This window comes from Harpia harpyja, chromosome 5, assembly GCF_026419915.1.
Source record: "Harpia harpyja isolate bHarHar1 chromosome 5, bHarHar1 primary haplotype, whole genome shotgun sequence".
Taxonomy (NCBI): domain Eukaryota; kingdom Metazoa; phylum Chordata; class Aves; order Accipitriformes; family Accipitridae; genus Harpia; species Harpia harpyja.
The window spans coordinates 67,168,864-67,187,813 of record NC_068944.1 but is presented as its reverse complement, the minus strand read 5'-3'; the positions used below and the strand labels follow the sequence as shown (position 1 = coordinate 67,187,813).

The window sequence follows — 18,950 nt, the reverse complement described above, 5'->3', positions numbered from 1 at the left end:
TGGGTACTGATGCTTGAAATAGAAATGAACTCTAAAGAGGATGTGGAATGGGGGGAAATAAATCAGAAACTGCTGTTGCATTGGAAGTCTATTAAGACTGATGATACGTCATGCTTATCAGAGCATAGCTGCAGAAGTTGACCACATCAAAAAATGAGGACATTAAAAATACATATATTTTTTTGAATCTTGTTTGTGTCACATTATTAAGGTTCATTTTCACTTTGGCACGCTGCGGTAAGCAAAACTAGTTACCAGTATAAGTGTTTGGCTGCTTAGCGTGGTTAAGTTGGTTGGTGGGTATTGGTACAAGTGGGAGAAAGGGCTTGATTCTTTCTGGAACAAGTTGTGTCTCGTCTGTAAATGATGTGAAAAGTGTGTGTGTGTTTTTCTTTTTAACTGCAACTTCAAATTTGCAAAAGTTTTGGCCTGCATTGACCCTGCAATGCCCAGGAGAATGTCAAGGAACGAGAATGGTATCGTGTTATTAAACTCCCATGTGTTAGCTGCTCCTCAAGAACTGTCTGCAGATGCACTTTACTCTGGGGAAAACAATTTGAGGCACCTTTGCCCTCTTTTGAGAAGCTCCCCTGAAATAAAACCATAAATTACTTCTCAGTGCAGACATTAAATATAGGCATGCGAGTGTTGTTGAACAGCTCACGTGGGGATCACTCGTTGATGGGTACATGGTGAGAAAATGCTTTGCTCTGTACAGCATTTCGTTGCCATGATCTCAATACAGTAGTATTGCAGCCTGGGCTTTGTACTACCTGTGGACTTGCAATAGGGCACACACCATTGTCTCGAAAATGAATCATGAATCAGTGCCTTAAAGCATTATGACCCATCAGGAGAAGGTGGACAATTCAGTAACTGCCTCTTTCCTGCACATGTTTTCAGGGTGGCTGCATCCTTATTCTGCAGACTGTATTTTTCACTGTCTTGCAAGATTTCTGCCTTTCAGTCTAGGACAGAGCTGAACACGCTGGTGAGCAGCAGATGGATTTGAGTCAACCTTACGCTTGGGGATTTGGGACTAGAGCCCAAGTCTTAAAGCTTCCAAAACCCGGGGGCTCTGACTTGGGTTAGCAAAATAAAATCTCGTCATCTCTGTTGGCCCTGTGTGTTACAAACTGGTTTTGAGACCACATGGCAAGATGACTTTCTGTTGAGCGATCCAAGGCTTTTCTTCCCCAGCGTGTCCAGCACAGTGTTACAAATGTGGGTTTCCTCAAACTCTGTAACTGCGTACGTTTGTGTGTGTGTGTAATTTCTGAGCAACCTGTCCCTCAAGTGGACCGTCTTTGGGAGAAGAGCTGGGTGAATTGATCGTTCCTGCTTCACATGGCTGAGCAGGATGGAAGGAAGAGGAACCTTTTGTGTAATAGTATCACTGTGAAATGTGGGAATATGGGTTACATCGTACTAAATCAAGGTGGTCTCTGGGGGGAGTAGTTAATAAATTCTAAATAGGAGGTGACCCTTTCTGAGCACTTTCTTCTAAACTTGTAATTTATATGCTAGTCCTGTGCATTACAGTGCTTAAAGCCTAGGTCAGAAATCCTCCATCCACCTTTGACACTTTTGTCTTTAATAAACAAATTAATATCAATAGGTCACAGCCAACTGTGTCTTGTAGGTCAGGGCTGATGAGGTCTGTTAGAAGAACAAAGGAGCATCAGAGCATGTGAGGAGCTGTGAGGTTTAGATGGATTTCCTGCATTACCAGAGATGTCAAATGACCAGATGAATGTTTCTGTGCTAAAATCAGCTTAACCATAACGTACTGTGAATTCATTTTTTGAGAAACCCTAAGAAATGCAGCAAAAGTAAATATACATGGAACCATTTGAACAAGTTAGTGCTTGGGCTGGCTGGTTTTTGTAAGTGAACTTTAATTGGGTTTGTGTCATCTTGAAAATACCACAGATGCCATTTTTTCCCAGATTGGGCTGTGACAATGCTGTTTTGTGTGCATAAGGTGGATGTTTGAATTCCTTTGACAGCAAAGGTTTTACTTGGATAAAACCAATAAACACTTTCCACATGTATTTACTGTGTTATGTTGACGAAGCAGCGTCAGGGGAGCACAGCCTCCCAAGAGGTTTGGACTACTGGGACAATTGACTCTGGATTTTAGGTAAGGAAAATAATTTTGACAGTGGCACTAGTCAGCAACTAGAAGAGGAGCCCAGGAATCTCCACCCCTAGAGACACTCAAAGCTGGACTGAACAGACCCCCAGGAACCTGATGAAAGTTGGCCCTGCTTTTAGTGGGGGGAGAAGACCACATGGCCTCCTGAGATCCATTCCAGTTTTGTCTCCGTGGTTTTTGCATGAGATGCTGAAAGGAAGGACCAATAACCAAACACGTTACACCAGTATTTGGAGGGGAGCAGTACAGGCACATGGACTTCCCTACCATGGAAGGAAGGGCATCCCCTAAGAAGGGTATTAAAATAGTTCTGCATGCTGTTGCTATGAAAGCCTTAGCAGCGCTGTGTATATGGATTGCAGCCTTATTGAAAATTGCTCAGCCCCAGTTGGTTTCATTACTAAGGACTATAAGATGAGCAGGACTTGGCTAGAATGGTAATAGTACTCTGAAGGTTTGTCCTGTGTGGAGGGTAAGGTGTGAATCCCCTCCTGCTCCTCTCCTAGGGCTGTTCAATGGAAGAAGGTACAAAAGGTGTAATGTACTGCAGTGAGGGAATGGCTAAAACGGTGGAGAAGCAGTTCTGTAAAGCAACTTCTGCTCCCCTTTCAAGGCTTAAATTTCAGGATTTGCAAAGCCCTGTTCTTAATACATCTTTGTTTTCCGTCCACCTTTTGGTTCTAGTCCTTTTCATTGATTGAAAACCTGGTTTCCTGGAACTTCTTGCAGTTGTTCTTACTAAGGATGATTGAGTGATATTTTAAAACTTAGCCTTCTTGCAGAGGCCTTACAAACACGGCGTGCATTGCATGTGTGTGTCACAGCAGGCAAGTACAGCAGAATTACGTGCATCTGCTGTTCCAGTGGTCGAGACGTGTTTGCTACAGTCCAGCGGAGCTTGTTTGGAAGAAGAAATCCAGTTGCTCTGTCCTTGCAGAAAGAGATAAGCACGTCCTTGGTGTTTGCATGCCAATCAGTGCTGCTAAGTGTCTTGCTGTATGCCATGTTTGTAATGCTGTACACTTCTGCAGCTTCATTTGATCTTTTCTACAAGATGTGCTTTTTTCTTTTTGTGAATCAAAGAACTCTTGAAGCTTTTCTCCTGCTGCACTCTTCATGGTTTAAGCAGGCACACTTTAAATGCAGCCTGACAGCATAGACTGTTTGGAAGGATTTGTGGGATAAACAGGCGTTTGCCTGCAGAGCATGTGAATCTGTGCATTCAAAGCAGCCAAAGATCTGGGGAGCACGGTCCTGTGCTTGTAAGCTGTCTCACCTGATCTGCATGCAGCCTTGTTCTTGTGTGAAGCTTGCTTCACTTGCTGCTTACAAGTAAAGGAGAAAATGCCTGTACCTTTTCTAAATTCAAAGGTATGAATTCAGAGTTTGCTGTGTCTTTCAGAGCATGTATTTATTGAGTTTGTGGCCAAAAGCACAAAGACCTCTGGTTTCTCTGCTTGGAGATGACTGTCCTCATTTCACTTTCTGTAACAGGTGGGATATTACTTTTTTTTTAAGCCAAGTTCAGTGTTGTGTATCAAATTCCTTCATACTGCAGGCTTAAGCAGCCAGCTGGTGTCAAACCCATGTGGTGACATTCTCCTTTGCTTTTGTGAAAATTCATTATATTGCGGTAAGGCTGAGGAAGCTGAAGTTGAAAATAAGTGGGATGTTCCAAAAAAGAAAAAAAGCCTGTCAGTGAGGACAAAACTAATTAACTGTTTGAGAGCTAACCTGATGAACAGCACAACTGTCTTTATATATAGCAACAGGGAAAATGAGCTTTGGGGCAGTCTGGATAACTGTAAACATCAGTGCCTTAGATTCTTGTTACCCTTTCATTATCTGCCACTCAATTAAAGAGGGGTGCAGGTTCTCCATGTGTCTGCTGACAAGTCTCCTGAGTTTTAGAGGAGAAGTCTGCAAAGTTAGTGTGTTTTTAATCTCTAGGCTTCTACCAAGCCAAGTTGAAATGAGTTTGGAGGTGCACTAAATAAATCAGGAGGGATGAAGTTGAGCCATGGGTATTTCAATTCATACTTAAGACGATTTTTGAAAGGCCTTTGGAGCACATAGAGCAGCTGCCTTGAGAAAGTACCAGAAAGAGGATGTATGGACTTTTGAAGCGTCACCACCAGCATCCCCCCTATATATGCCAGTTGCAGTTAGAGATCATTAACACTGAGTACAGGCACAAGGTTGACCCAGCGGGAGGGAACCACATCCCTTAATAGCTGGGGCAGGGGCAGAGCTTCCCCTTGTGCACAGGGACTAAGATGCTGCGCTTGATGCTTAGGTGTCTGCTGAGTCTTTTGATGGGTTGATGATGCTGTATCTCTGTATGACTAACTGAAACATAATGGACTTTCTCTAAAATTTCTTGAACTGATAATTTCTTAAGGTGGTTTGAATGATTTTTACCTCTCTTTGTCCCTCCATGATCTTTCCCTCTGTTCACTAAGGAAGCGTACTTTGTTGGAAGAAGTGACAGCATATAAAAATAGCACTGCCTTATTCTGCAGATCTGCTTGCTGTGGGGTTTCAGTTAGATCTGCTGACTTGGATTTAAAAAAAAAAAAAAATCTTTTCTTCTGCTTTTTGCACCTGCTTGTCCTGGTCGTGCTTGATTTTGTGCTTCAGAGGCAGCAGCTATTTGGTCATAGCTTAATTCCTTGCTGGATTGGATCAGCAGCACAGGTGGTTGGGAGACCTGAGTTAAGGAGCTTTTGACTTTTGGGGCCAGGGTTTTTGCAAGGCCGATACCTAAACACAAAGAGGAGAGATACCTGTAGGTTTTTCACAGCCTCTGTGGAAGTTGCCAGTTCAAAATAAGCAGCGTGTGTACTGCCGAGTGTGCAGTGGAATTGCACTTGGTGTTCCAAGCCATTTGCTGTTAAGTGTATTATCCCTTCCCCTCATTGAATATTGCTGGCATCTAATTAGATTACATCGCAGTTCATAGCTGTGCCCAGACAAAATAAAGAGCTGTGCTTCAGAAGAATATAAGGATCTTGAGTTACTGCCTTCTTCACACATTGGGCTCACATTAAGTGTTCATTTAGAGCCAGATTCATGAAAGTACAGAGATCAATGAGTCTGGCTATCTAAATAGGTCTGAACCAGATCTCTGTCTTTTCATCGTCTGGAGCAGGCAGTAGAGCGTGGTCCTTCGTGCAGCAAGTATCCCTGGCTGATGGAGCCAACCTTTAGACACCCATCGGCTGACGGCTCGGCTCTGGGGTGCTGCACAGGTGAGGGGTTACTCCAGAATAGCACACAGGCTTGGCCTTGCCTTCTTCAGCAGCTTCAGGAATTCCCTTTTCATTACAAAGAGTCCTTTTTATTAACATGCTCCATTTTTTTTTTTTTTTTTTTTTTTTTTTTTTTTGGAGAGCAAGCTCGATGACTCACTTTGCCTGCCTTTCTTAAGCCATTAGTGGGTGTAGCATTTGGAGGAATGCAGTTGGATCTGCTCAGATTAAGACCGTTAGGTTTACGTAGCTATTCATAGAATGATTTCAGAAATACGTTCAACTATAAATTTGAAAAGAAATGGGGAAAAAGTATGGACAATATTAGTGAGCACAGCTTCATTGTGAGTAGAGATGTTTAGCAGACCCTGTATGTTTTCAGTAATGAAATTATTTGTATTCCAAAGAATAAAATGTAAGTAACGGCCCTTGGAAAACACAAGTGTGGTATTTGCTTAGAAGAGCAAATCTGTTTCTAATGATGCTTTATTTTTGTGGCATTAAGACCTTGATGTGGAACTCTGGGTTCATAAAAACAAGCAACAAGCACCTGTAAGGAGGGATGGTTATTAATTCTTGAAAGAAATCTCCAGAAGCAAAATGCTGCTGTCTGTGCTGGCAACACCATTTATGAAAGGGAGAGGAGGAGGGACCAAGCCAGCTTGTACTCCTGACACAAACATGCTCAAACTTGAGGATTTTGTTACTGGGAAACACTTCTGCCTGGACTTTTAACTGCTATCTAACATGATGTCATGGTTCAGTGATGCATTTTGTGTCTCTTACAAGTTTGTGAATCAATGACAGACTTCTTAGTTTCTCCAAAATTGAATCGATGCGTCGTACAATAACTTAACTTAAACCTTCCCAAAGCATTTTCAGCCACCTCTGTGTGACATCCTGTTTAAACGCAGAGGGCCACACACAGGTGAGCTTTTTGGCATGCCCTGAAAGCTGACTAAACCCAAACTGTCCAAAGATCATAGCAGAGCTGGTTCATGACCGTATTTAATATGTCAGACTGACTGTATAGTGACCTCTATGTGCATTGGTGAAATTCTGACCCTGCTTGTTTAACGGCAACACTTGTGTTGACTCCCATGGGGTGAGGATTTTGCGCAGTGCTCTGCTAGGAGAAAGCTAGGGTAAGCAAAAATGCTGCTGAGCAGAGGAATAAGCTAGATCAGAGGAATTAGTAAGAGCTTTCTTGCATGTTCTTTAACATACTGACTGGAACATGGTCGTCGTCTGTTTTAAGGACTTCCTAAAGCTGGCGGTTGCCAGGGCAGGCTGTGGGCTAGGGATGGCTCAGGTTTCCTGTTCCTTTTGCTTCTTTATTGCTTTAACTAGCTGCCACTGCCACTCTTCTTAACTCTTCTTCCTCCTTTAAAATCAATGCAAATACAGTTTGAGATCCTGCTAGTCCCATCCATGAATGAATACTAGTTTCTTCTGCAAAAGAGAAAATAAACCATCTACTGGATTTTCTTCTCAGGATTGTCTGGACTGCATGGGGTTGTAGCAAATGTGACAACTTCATATCAGGCCTCTATAAATATGTTTTCCAAATAATTTGCCCAAAAGGGCGCTCGACTGAACATTGCAAACAATCTGTTCTTTTGCAATGACCACCGCAGAGATGCAGTACATGACGATGGCCTGCCAGAGTTGTTTTGTTAAATTTGGTTAATCTAAAATCCTTAGGTGAGTTGGACCTTGAATCTGCATTTGTTGATCCAGTCTTCTCTGAAAGATGTCTAAATTAAAACACTTTATTTTTTTTAATACTTCAGGAAATGTTTTTTGCTGGTTTTGAGCAGCAACTTAAAGAGACTTTGCCAAGCGCTGCTCAGAAAGGCTCATAGTAGCTGTCGGAATAAGGGTGTCCTGTTTTCTTTTCCTGGCTGGTAGATGCTGAACAACATCCCTCTGTTGTCTGCAGTTCTTGATGTGTTTTTCCAACTTACAAGCCTTACCTTGGCACCCTGAAACATAAAGTGCTACTATAGCTCCACTTTCAGGTTTCTGTCCCAGTGGTAACGCTTACAACCCCTATGCTGGTCACTTTTAGGCAAAAGCCCTCCTTTTTTCTCTGTCTGCTGTAACACACTGGCACTGATCCCATCATCCTTGAGTTTCACGGAGGCATCCACATAAACAGTTTTGCAAGATCGAGGTCCATGCCTCATGTAATCAGTGATGGAAACTGCTAGCTCTTCTAACAGCGTGAGTTTGGATAAGGGTTGAGTAATGACCATTAACTTAAAATGTCCTGCTGTTAGTCATCCTGTCATAGCCTCCGTGTTCAGAGTTGTATTTAATAATCTTGCCTCTCTTCCATTCCTGCTTTAATCTTTGCTCGAAAATGGAAGCCTCTTCTGATAACTTTGAAATTACAGAAATTACAAAAGTATTACACCCATTTTTTATAATTCTTTCCTTTTGGGGAATGAGGGAAATAGCTGGCACATTTGGACTCTGCCCTTGAAGATAAAGATGAGCTCGTTAATAAGTTGGAGCCTTAAAGGCACTTCCTGAAAGGCAGTCATCTTCTGAGCCTTCTGGGGTTGCTCAACAGTGAAGCGAGAGGAGGAAGATAAGAGGTTGATTGTAGCGGGTTGTTTGGAGTATACAGAGGCCATGCAGTTGTACAGCTGCACATTTCATCAAATAATCATTTCCTTGATACATGATCATTATTAAATACAAACATAATGACTCCAATAAAACAATTGAGTCTCTCTCCTACAATCTCTCCCTGTTGTCTCTCTGCAATGTTGAATGACAAGCAAGCATCGAAAGAAAATCATTTATGGCTTTGTAGTGGACTCATTGTAGTGTCGTGGTCCACAAGCTTTCGTTTAATTATCTTAAATGAAAAAGGGTTTGGTCTTTTACAGGCTTAGGCAGGAATATGGAGGAGCAGGTAAGGTGAGAGCGAGAGCACATTTTGCCTTGCAGTGTTGCCTTTTACTTATGAGAAATAAGGCTGATGTTATCACCCACTTTCTAATCAAATTTGACAGGAGCATTTTGTTAAGCCACTTTCTCTGAGTGGGAATTCTGATGAATACGGCTCTTGTCTCTGGTTTCAAAGTATTACTTTACACTGTTCCCAAGCATTGTTTGCCTTAATGGGTGAATTATTGTAGTATGTCAGAGAAGCAGATAATTCACAGCCTCATTCTATAAACTGAGAGCCCAAAGCACAGTAGTTTAACCTGCATAGCTGCAGAGCAGTGAATGGAGCCCAGGTCACCCACCCAACATACTCTTGGTTTGATGACAAGTTTGCTGATGTGACCTCAGTATTTCTCTTCAGGAAATTATAGCTACTGGAGAATGTCATGACTTTTTGCCAGGGATCTGCTTGTAAGTGAAGTGGAGACAGGCAGTGCTTTCGGCATACTCCTGACACACTTCTGTTTCAGATGCTCTTTTTGCCGCTAAGTTTGTGTGTTGGTAACACTGAAAAAGGAGTTATCTCCACTTGGTCTTCTGCCTGCCTGGCTCATGGCTCTGTCCTTGAGTAAGTGGGCAATTGGTCACCTATGGAGCTGGTCTTTTTGAAAAGATAAACCATAAATTAATTTGGAGGCTGAAGCAGGTTTTGTATGACTGTGGCATAGCCCAGTGCAATAAACTTACCAGATTTTGAATACTCAGCTGCATAGCCAATACTAGGACTTGCATGCATGTTAATGTTGCTTTTAAGGTCCGTCTCTGTTTGCAGAGTACGCACGTTGGCCACCTGCTCCTTCTGTGAGTAAACTCTACTACTGTAACATTGAACGGTAATTTATATAAAGCATACGTTACTCTTGCTCACTAAGGCTGTCTGGCTGAGATTGGGTAAAAGAAGCAAATCCAAACTATCGTCCCTTGTTATGTGTGGACATTTTCAAACCACTGCAGTGGTACAAAATGGCTCCCTTCTGCCAGTTTGTGTAGCCAGCTGATCCCAGCCCTTTGGAAACAGGAGAATCAGCGCAGTTCTGCTGGTGGGAACCAGCCTTTGCAGAAACCTGCCGGCAGTTGAGATAAACCCTTTGCACCACACCTGTTCCTGGAAGGAGCACTGAATGCATCGGTAACCGCCATGGTGCTCCAACTCAATAAATCAAGAGGTGGTGAGAGGCCTGTATTTTTTTTTTTTCCTTCTCAAGAATTATTTTGATTCTTTACAGATAGTATAGCTGGGAACAGGGAGGTAAAGCTCTGTTTAACTCCAGTGCTGTTGGAGTACTTAATACATTGAGGAGGAGTGGTGGGATTCAGGCGTGGGAGGAGATGGGCTGGTACTTTCCTTCCTTCAGTCTGGTGGCTGATTTTTAACAGGGGATTGCTGAGGCACCCCCAAAATGCAAATTGTTTAGGCATATCTGAGGAGGTGGTCCTTTCCGAAATGCTGCTGCTGCTGTTTTGGCATCCAGGAACTCTGCAGGAGGTGTATCTGTACCTCCGTGGGCTGTCTCATCTGGGTAGGTATGTAGGGACGCTTGGACACAGTTCCTGCCTCTCCTAATCGCGTGAGTGCCAAAATTAAAAAGCCTCTTGTCTCTTGCAAAGGTTCTCTCTCCTATACTTAATTAGACACCAGCGACATTAGCTTTTAAACAGGAATTGGAAATGCATAGTGACTTTATTGTAGCAGCGTGCGTTGAATGGAGACGGGTTCCCCTTTGCTGGGGCAGAAGCTGCTGGCACACAACAGCTTTTCAGTGGGCGCCTGCCACCTGCCTCCCTCCATGCTCGATGCACCGCATGTCCATTAGCTGCCAGGCACGTGGTGAGATGGCAGCGGGCTGCGAATGAGAAGGCTTTGAGGAATAAAAACAAAGCTCGCTCCTGTCTGTGTCCAACAGCATTGTAAGCCTTGCGGCAAGAGACTGTAGGGAACTCTTTAAATGGTCCTATAGCCAGAGGAGCAGAGAGGACGGCTGGAAAGACTGTACAGGGGACATGGGTTTGCTGCAAGCATTATGTTGTTTTGCAGTACTGCAGAAATCTCATTTCCAGGGTAGATAAACTTGGTTTATTCTGAATTCAGTTTATTGTAAACTCAGTTTATATATCAATAAACTAATTTTATTGATTGTAGCGAGTTATTATTTTGCAGAGGAACAGGAGTCCTTTCTTGTTACAGCCATTTGGAGTGATCGTGTTGCCCAGCACTTCATTTTTAGGCAGGTTGAGTTTATAATTTAAGTGCTGTTTGAGAGGGATTTACGCTCTTTAGGGAGGGCTGAGCAGCACCTTTCTCAGCAAATGGTTGGCAAGAGCTGCTGCGTCAGGAGTTCAGATCACCTCACTGACCCTCGCCAGCACTGTCTGACTCCCTGCACACCTCGGCATGGGATGTTAAAATGGAGCCTCGCTAGCCCCAACCAACTCCACACAGTCCTTCCTGGGTCCCTGCTGACTGAGCTGAGGTGCTGGCTCAGCCCTCCCAAACTTTCCTAGCAGGACCCCTCATTCCCCTTCCTCAGCAGGCTCCTAAATTCATCTTCTGCAACACCTTGTTTCCAGAAGGGGCATTAAAAACTTTCAAAACCTTTTTTTCCTTTTTCCTTTGCCTTGTTAGAGTAGTCTTTATTCACAGAATGAAGTTAACACCTCATACTTCCATGCTCTTGTAAACACTTAAGGGTAACATGAAGTTTCAAAAGGTGGGAAGAACCAGTAACCCCCTCATTCTGAACCAGCTGGGTTTGGTTTTTTTCCATGGAATAACCTTTTTATTCCAGGCGTTCTTTATTTTATTGTGGTTTTTTTTTTAAACAAGAGCAACTACCAATACTGACTTTGTATAGCTGTTTTGCTGATCTTGCCCATCCATCTGTACTATGTGTTGAGGCGGTATGTTTATACTTTGGTTATTGAGGTTTCGGTTAAAATTTTGTTACCTTGCACGTTAATATTAATAGTAACTGACCCTTGTTTCCTAGTCTCCAAGACACATGGTGCCTTATTTCCTATTTATTGTTCTGAAATGACTCTTCCTTTTTTCACGTAATGGGCTTAGGAGAGCAGTGTTGCTTAACCATTGACAATCCTTAATATTCCAGTATTTCAGTGAGTTTTCAACCTGAAAAACCTGCCTTTTGCTTAAACTCGATTGGGAATTGCTCTGCCGATGGCTGTGGAAGTTTTTGGTTCATTTCTCCATCTCTGCCTTTAGGAGTTGTGCCGCATGAGGCTCTGAGTTACTTTTATTTCGCAGTGGCTCCAGAGAAAAATGCCTATGTTTTGGGACAGAGATCCACTTTTTGTTGTGGATGTTGTCCTCTTCCTCCAGTTGCTTTCCCTCTGTTACGCTTTTCCCCATCTTCTGTATTGCTTTTCTAGTTACCAGAGTCTGTTGCAGCTTGTGCAAGTGCAGCATTGCAGGAAGAAATAGGTCCAGATCCAGGCTGGAGTCCGTATGCTTTTCCCAGCTGCCCATACGCAGCAAGGCTACAGCTCTTCATTGTTACCAAATAATATTATTTCAAAAGCTCCTTATAAAAGCATGAGTAATTGGGCAAGTGACAAAGGACTTTCTGTTTATCTTTTTGAACAATGGAAAATACCAAATAGCCACAATTTGTTCCAGTTATTCAGTGTCTTTGTTTCAGAGCTGTTTCATGGGTACAGGATTTAATTCTGCAGGAACGCAGGAAGATGATTACTTGTTTTCGTGCTAAAAAAATAAATAAAATTATTAAAATTTTCAAGTTTCTTTACTAGGAAAATATTTTTTACTTGCGCAATACCATTTTTAAAGCCTAAGGAAGATATTTTTCTGTATATTACAAGTCTAATGTTATTTTAATAATCAAATGAGACTTTTAAATAGATGCTGATATCTTCGCCATTCCAGAGAGTACTACAGTTTGGAAAAGCTTTGTACAAAGGTTGATGTTTGTACACTGAGAATAGTAGATTTGGCTTGCAGATAAGAACTAAGCAATTATCAGAACTAACGCTAACTAAAACAAAATTATATTGAAATTTAATAGGCTGATCAAAGTTGGTAATGCTGCTTAAAGTGGGAAATGGAGGAATGTATGCTTTTAAAAGGGAAAACTTCGGAGGAGGAACACTTGCAAACAATTATCCTTGCTGTCATGCAATTACCAGAAACTGAGTGAGGGTATAGCGCAAATAGTGCCACCTTCTGGCAATGTAATGAAAAATATATGCGTGATCTGAGATGGCAGGTACGGGTGATACACTGATGGTATGTGTCAGTGATGTATGAGGCAATATGTAGGATTAGTCACATATTCTGGAGGACCAAAATCCTTTTAAGGCATTGGGTCTAAAGAATCTAGATATGGGAAAATTGGATTGAATGCCCTAGGTTTATTTCCCAAATGTGGAAATAAACTGTGTGTAGATGCCCACTTGCTTGCCAGCTTTGCTTCTTGTCTTTTGACATCTCAAGCCCTTTTCTTTTAACTCTTCTGCCATGGAGTTGGGCCTCATGGCACATAAAGCTGCTGGGAAGAACTGTGTTTTAATTGTGTTTAATTGTTCAGTTGTGGTCTCTGGATGAACAAGAATTAATCTCTTCCCAAGGTGGTAGATATCCCTGAGGTCTGCCCAGTTAATAGCCTGGTCAATTCTACAGTTATAATTAATCTGTTTTACTCTGCTCTGGAAAACTTGGCACCTGCCTTCTGGTTGGCATGCCTCTACACCACAGGCAGGAATCTCATCAGGGGTCTCACCTGCCTCGTGTTTTGTTTTGCAGGTGGTACCAGAGAGATTGGGTCTGCTCTCACCAGGATGTGTATGAGGCACAGAAGTATAGAGTCCAAACTCCGGCAGTTCTCAAGGTGAGTGGCTCTGTACCTGGCCTGGAGCTCGAGGTTCGTCTTTCATTTGCTACTGGGGAACACCTAAAGCTGTTCACCAGCATTGGCTTTTCAGCTGATCTCTGATCATGCCACTGAGAGCAGCAGTTGTTTTCTCCCTCACAGCACATAGGTGTTGTGAACATGCGGGATTACACTGCATGTTCTGGGGACTGGGCTTGTCACCTCAAATCATTCTAAATGCTCTTGGTTTCTGTTGCTCGGTGCTGAGCAGGCGGCTGCTGATGTGACCGACTTGTCTTGGTTTCAGGACTTTAAGCTTTGTCACTAAGTTTTAAAGCAGCAGCAAGTGTTGTGCTGCTTCCTCAGCTTACTGGAGAGTCCAAATAGCTTGCAGCCAAGAGAGGAACTTTCAGCAAACAGTTATGGAAAAGGCAAATTCTCTCATCCCCTTTTTGCAGTTGAAGTTAGACTGTAGAGGTAATGGGAGAGGATTAACTCGTAAGCTGGGCTATACATGAACAACCTACTTCTGTAGTAAGTAGTAGTTTGCATGTGTGCCTTTTTTAACCAGACTTAAAAGTTACACTTGACCTGAGGTCAACCAAAATGATACTTCACCATTTGCCTGATGACTTGGTATGTTTTTTCCCTTTTAAAATAAAGATAATTGTGAAACTGGCTGTGAGGAGACAACTTCAGTCTCTAGTTACCCCAGAGTTAGCTGTTTAAATGATTTGATCCCAATCTCATTAATTAGTGGAACATTAGTAGTGCTGTATCATGGACTCCACTGGTGAGAGGTGAGGCACATTGGTGGGCAGGATGTTGTTTGCTTGTACAACTGCTCTGTCTTCTTGTGCATATACATGTGTTATTTAAGTTCATAATCTTCGTGGCTGCATGAACCTTTCCGGTCTCCAGACTTTCCATTTAAACTGCTCTTTGTGTGATAGATGAGTAGGATCTAACTGTTTACATTGGCCTTGTTTTGGGTCACTCCTCTGGTTTACACTCTGTTCCTCACTGTCCTGAACTTCTGCACAGTAATTCTGGTTATCTTGTGATGTGGATTTTTTTTTTGATCCAGTCCTTTCTTTTGCTTTCTCCAGCGTAAACATTTTTATATTCTGATATTTACATTGTGACACTGGTAGCTGTCGCAGCAAAAAGTAAAAATACTCCAATATTGACCTTGGCTCTCTATATAAGAATAGGGGCATCTGCAGGATTTGATTGCTCTTTGTGTTTTTTCAACAAAATTAGTGCTTTAATTGACTGTCTGATAAACCCACTTCAAGAACAGATGGAAGAGTGGAAGAAAGTGGCCAATCAACTGGATAAAGACCATGCAAAAGGTAGTTACAGAGGAAGAATTCTTTAATAGGAGTAAGATTGTAATATCAGCTTTTCTTCCTCTTTTCATGTTTGTACTGGGAAACTGAATGACGTGCTTAAATATATATAGCAACTTTTCTCTTCTAAAACACTCCTCTCCCAAAGTGCCTAACAAATTTTTAACCCTTGCGTATACATTTTGAAGGTTTAGTTTGCAGGACCCCAAGGGATGGGTTGTTTTTCTAGACTGGTAAGCAGTGACTAGTTTTAACTCTGTTAGCCTACTCTCACTGTATGATCTCCACTAGTGCTGAGGAATGGGGATGCCGCATCTATGCCTGCAAAGCCTGGGGATGTAGTTAAAAGCTAACTGTAAAATCATGTTATGTCTCAGACATAGCTCCCTCCAGAGAATGCACAGCCCTGTAAAACATTGAGCATCATTATTTTATATCTGATGTGATACAGAAATGTGCACCTGGGGAACGGGAAAGCTGTGTCGTTGGACATGGGATGCCCAGAGCTGCAGTGCTGATGACAGCTCCAGAGCTTTCCTGGGGTAATGAGCAGGAGGCAGCAAACACTTGCACAGCAAGAGCATGTTGGTAGATGCCTTCGGCTTTGCAAAACCTGTACTGGGGATGATGGCCCTCTAGCATGGGTGCTGAAAGCAGGTTGCAGTTCACCACTGACCCTTGAAAACTGAAGACTTTTGCTATGTCTGAAAGAAGCGGCATCACCATAATTTATTTTGGGGAGGGTAAGAACTGATGGGAGGGCGTGTGCTTGGCCTCCAAAAGAGGATCTGCTTCTTGCCCCACGATTACTGTCGTCAAACAGAAGCAGCTAAATCAGCAGCTCTTGAAAAAACTTCCACCTTGTTCTGTGGAGAGTATTAAGCAGGTAGTGAGCAGGAGGGAGGAATCACCTGGGTTCCTGCAGATAGGGGTGACCCTGGCCAAAGTGGCAGTGAGATTTAGGGTGTAGTGGGTAGGCTTGGGTGTTGGGGGTGCAGTTGGTCCTCGTACAGGTCCTGTGCCCACCACCAGCTTGCTTCTGTTTTTCCATCTATAGAAGAGTAACATTGACCTCCTTTGTTAAAGTGTATGTGTATATGTATATACATGCATACATGCCTTTTATCTTTTTTTTTTTTTTTTTTAAAGTATCAGTTTTCATATCTGGTACCTTTAACGTGCCTGGACTAGAGGTGGAATATTTTGTTCTGGGATTTCAATTTCTCCCAGGTTTTGCAGCTCATCTGAAAATGAGGACAACTGCAGTGTGCTCCACTTCATCAGAAAGAGCTGGCAATGTGAGCCTTCCTTGGGCAAAGTTTTAGCACCCTCTCCCTCTGCCTGGCTCTCATGCTGGAGAGGGATCACAGGATATTCTCTACCTTGCCATTTCTGGATACTTGTTTTTGAACACAGATGTTTCGAGAAACCTGTCATCTCTGTTTTCCATTCCTGAGAGTTGATGAGACTCTGAAATGAAAAGCACTCTAATTTTGTACTGTGTTCTCAGTTGTTATTTCTGTAAAGGCTTTGTTTATTTGGGAAAGATTTTGGTATGTGAATGTGCTCACACCCTAAAATGTTATATTAAGCCAAACTTATAGGCACTACAAAATGCGAGTTCTAAGTTGCTTTGATTAATAGTAGCTGTTCTCTTAAAATTTGTAGTCTAGTGTCTTTAAACATAGCCTTTTCTGTGAAAAACATTCATCAAGTATGTTGATAATAGAGACTGTGTGTTTTTTTAGAATACAAAAAAGCCCGCCAAGAGATAAAAAAGAAATCATCTGATACACTGAAGCTACAGAAGAAAGCGAAGAAAGGTAACTTACTTCATACTTGTGCTGTTAAAAACCTTTTGTGCTGTGTTCATTGACAAAGATTGAACAGCCATAGGACTTTTTATTGTAATAATTTGGTCCCCTCTGATGTGTTCCTGGCACGTACTTCAACACCAGGGTACAATTACTATATGTCATTTAAATCATATTCTGAAGCTGCTGTCTAATGTTCTTATACAGAAGCGTTAACACTGTTTGTACAAAGTCAATGATGTTTTAAAATAGAGCACTTGCTGCTAACTTATTCCTGTTAGGAACTTGACACTGTAACATGACTTGTGCAGATACCTGTAAAATTTTCTAGAATCTTTTGGAATAACATAAAAAAAGCCATTATGTAAAATGTTCTGTAACTATTAAGATTTCTCACTGTTCTCCCTTTCTACCACCTTTCTTCTTTTTTTTCTTTTTAACAGCCTGTAATCTCTTAAACCTTACATTATTCCTCAGAGTATGAGAAGGTGGCATGGGTTGTTGTCAGGGGGAGGGCACTTGGCAACTATAGAAAACTAAAGATGAGTAAGAAAAGAAAGGGAGTTGTCCACAAAGGCAATCTGTCTTTTTTAGCAGCTGAATCTCGTGCTCCTGTTGCTCTCCCACCACCATCTTGTCACAGGAGTTTCATCATCATGTTAATGGAAACAAGCATCACTGATAGCTGCAGCAGTGCCATCACTAAGGGTTTTACTTGGCCAAGTGCAAACCCCACCAAGCTTTGGAAAAATGATACAGAGGTTGTATGGAAGCAGACTTTTCGGTTCCCTTTCCTGGCACTGGGCTCTTCCCAGCTGGGTAGGAAGTGTTCTTTGAGCAGCTCACAGCCTGCAGGTTGCAACTTGTGCTTTCCCTCCTGCCTAAAAACTGTGTGAGCCCAGGGACAAGCAAAATAAATGCTGGGGCGGGGAGTTTCTTGAACTTTTTAAATTGTGTGTTACCCAGAACAGGTGAGCTGTCTCTAACTGTCCTTCCTAATAGGTGAGTCAATAATTACACTGGTAGAAAGTCACATGATTGGAAAACTGCTCTTGGAATTTTAGCTGACTTTAGATGAGGGATGAGGGAAGGAAAGATGGAAGCCAGCAAGAGGGAGCTTAGCTCAGTAGGCTGCGTCTGTCTGTGTGTCTGTGGAAAAGTTTAGTGTTTTAAATCAGAATGGTCATCTTTAGGAGGACATGATTTTTTGTGATCAGATTTTATTTTGGGGTGATGTGTAAACATGTTTCACATTTTATGTGACAAATTGTCTGACTTCAGACCAACAGCTTTAGAGAGCCTGTGATAGTCCCTCTGTTTCTTTTCCTTTCTTCCCCCCTTTCTGGTCTCATCGCTTCTTGTCCCCGCGTGATACAAACAACCCCTCAATGCATGGTAGGTGAGAGCTGAGAAAAGCATGTCTGTGATCTGGGAAGAAGGAAGCATTTTTTGAACCTGTTTCTATGAATTGACAGCTATCAGGCTCCATCTCCCTTTTATCCTGCTTCTGAGTATTGAATAAATCAATCTGCAACCTTGGAGGAGGAAACAGCATTTTCTGTAAGGTGGGAAGAGGAGAGAGAAGCACTTAAAGCCTTCTGGAAAAAAACCCACTGTTCTCATAATGCAGATGCCACCGTACACATCTGTCAGCAGTGGTTAAAGCCAAGTGGACATTCTCCTTGGATTTTCTGGGTTCCTATCTCCCTCCCCAAATGTGTGCCATGTCTAGTGACAAGGGTCAGCACACTCGTGTCTTGTCCTCCTTCAGGATTAAACATCTTTGAGCAGGGAGTGGAACAGGCCTCATTTTGCTGTCATTTTTATAGCAGCCACTGAAGACTACTTTTTTTTTTTTTTTAAATGTCATTCCCTTAATTAATTTTGCTGTTATGACATGCTTTTGGAGTTGTCGATGAACCTGCTGTATTTCTGTGCTCTATCCCTCAGAAGTGCTGTCACACACATGGTGTTTGGGTCCAGAGCACAAACCCAGTGGGACTGAGGTGGGGTTAAAGCTGGTCGCAGAGGGGCGTGTATGGGGAAGGTGGAAGTGATGAAGGCTCACAGGTAGCCAGTACAGGGGAAAGGAGGAGCTGCAATATTTTTTAGGAGCTGAGAGTTGTTCTCATGGCCCGTGGGGAGGAGAGGTGCAGTGGGGTGCTGAGGCTCATATGGATGCAAGAGTGAATGCCCAAAGCTGCTGGCCCTGTGGGTTCCCAGCATGAGCGGGTGGGAGGTGGAAGTTCACCCTGTCTTTTTGCAAGTCACCTACAGTGCTTAAATATAGAAGAAAGAAAAAGTAGCACATGCTTTTTTCCCTCTTTGCCTTTTTTGATCCCTACCTTAAGGGAATAAAGCATTGGTCTGAATTCAATGTCAAATGTTGTCGTGAAAACTTTTTTGTATGTACCCACCTTGACAGATCTGTTTAATGTGCTACGTGGTTAAGTATGTTGTGCTTACTGTCAGAGGCATAAAAAAAATCAAGAATGGGTTTATTTATAAAATGATAAAGCTGCAGAAGTGATTCTGCTTTAGGTCACTAATGAGGTTTGAACTACGGGCAG

At 42.4% G+C, this 18,950-nt stretch overlaps 1 protein-coding gene across 18 annotated transcripts in view; it reads left to right on the top strand.

The window, feature by feature from the left end:
* Positions 1-18,950, top strand: part of MTSS1 (MTSS I-BAR domain containing 1) — a 127,990-nt gene that overhangs the window by 79,029 nt on the left and 30,011 nt on the right. For all 18 annotated transcript variants that reach the window (XM_052787273.1, XM_052787268.1, XM_052787270.1 and 15 more), the window contains exons 4-6: positions 13,148-13,232; positions 14,478-14,569; positions 16,315-16,389. In XM_052787273.1, the coding sequence (XP_052643233.1) occupies positions 13,148-13,232; positions 14,478-14,569; positions 16,315-16,389 (252 nt within the window). The remainder of the gene's footprint in view (positions 1-13,147; positions 13,233-14,477; positions 14,570-16,314; positions 16,390-18,950) is intronic.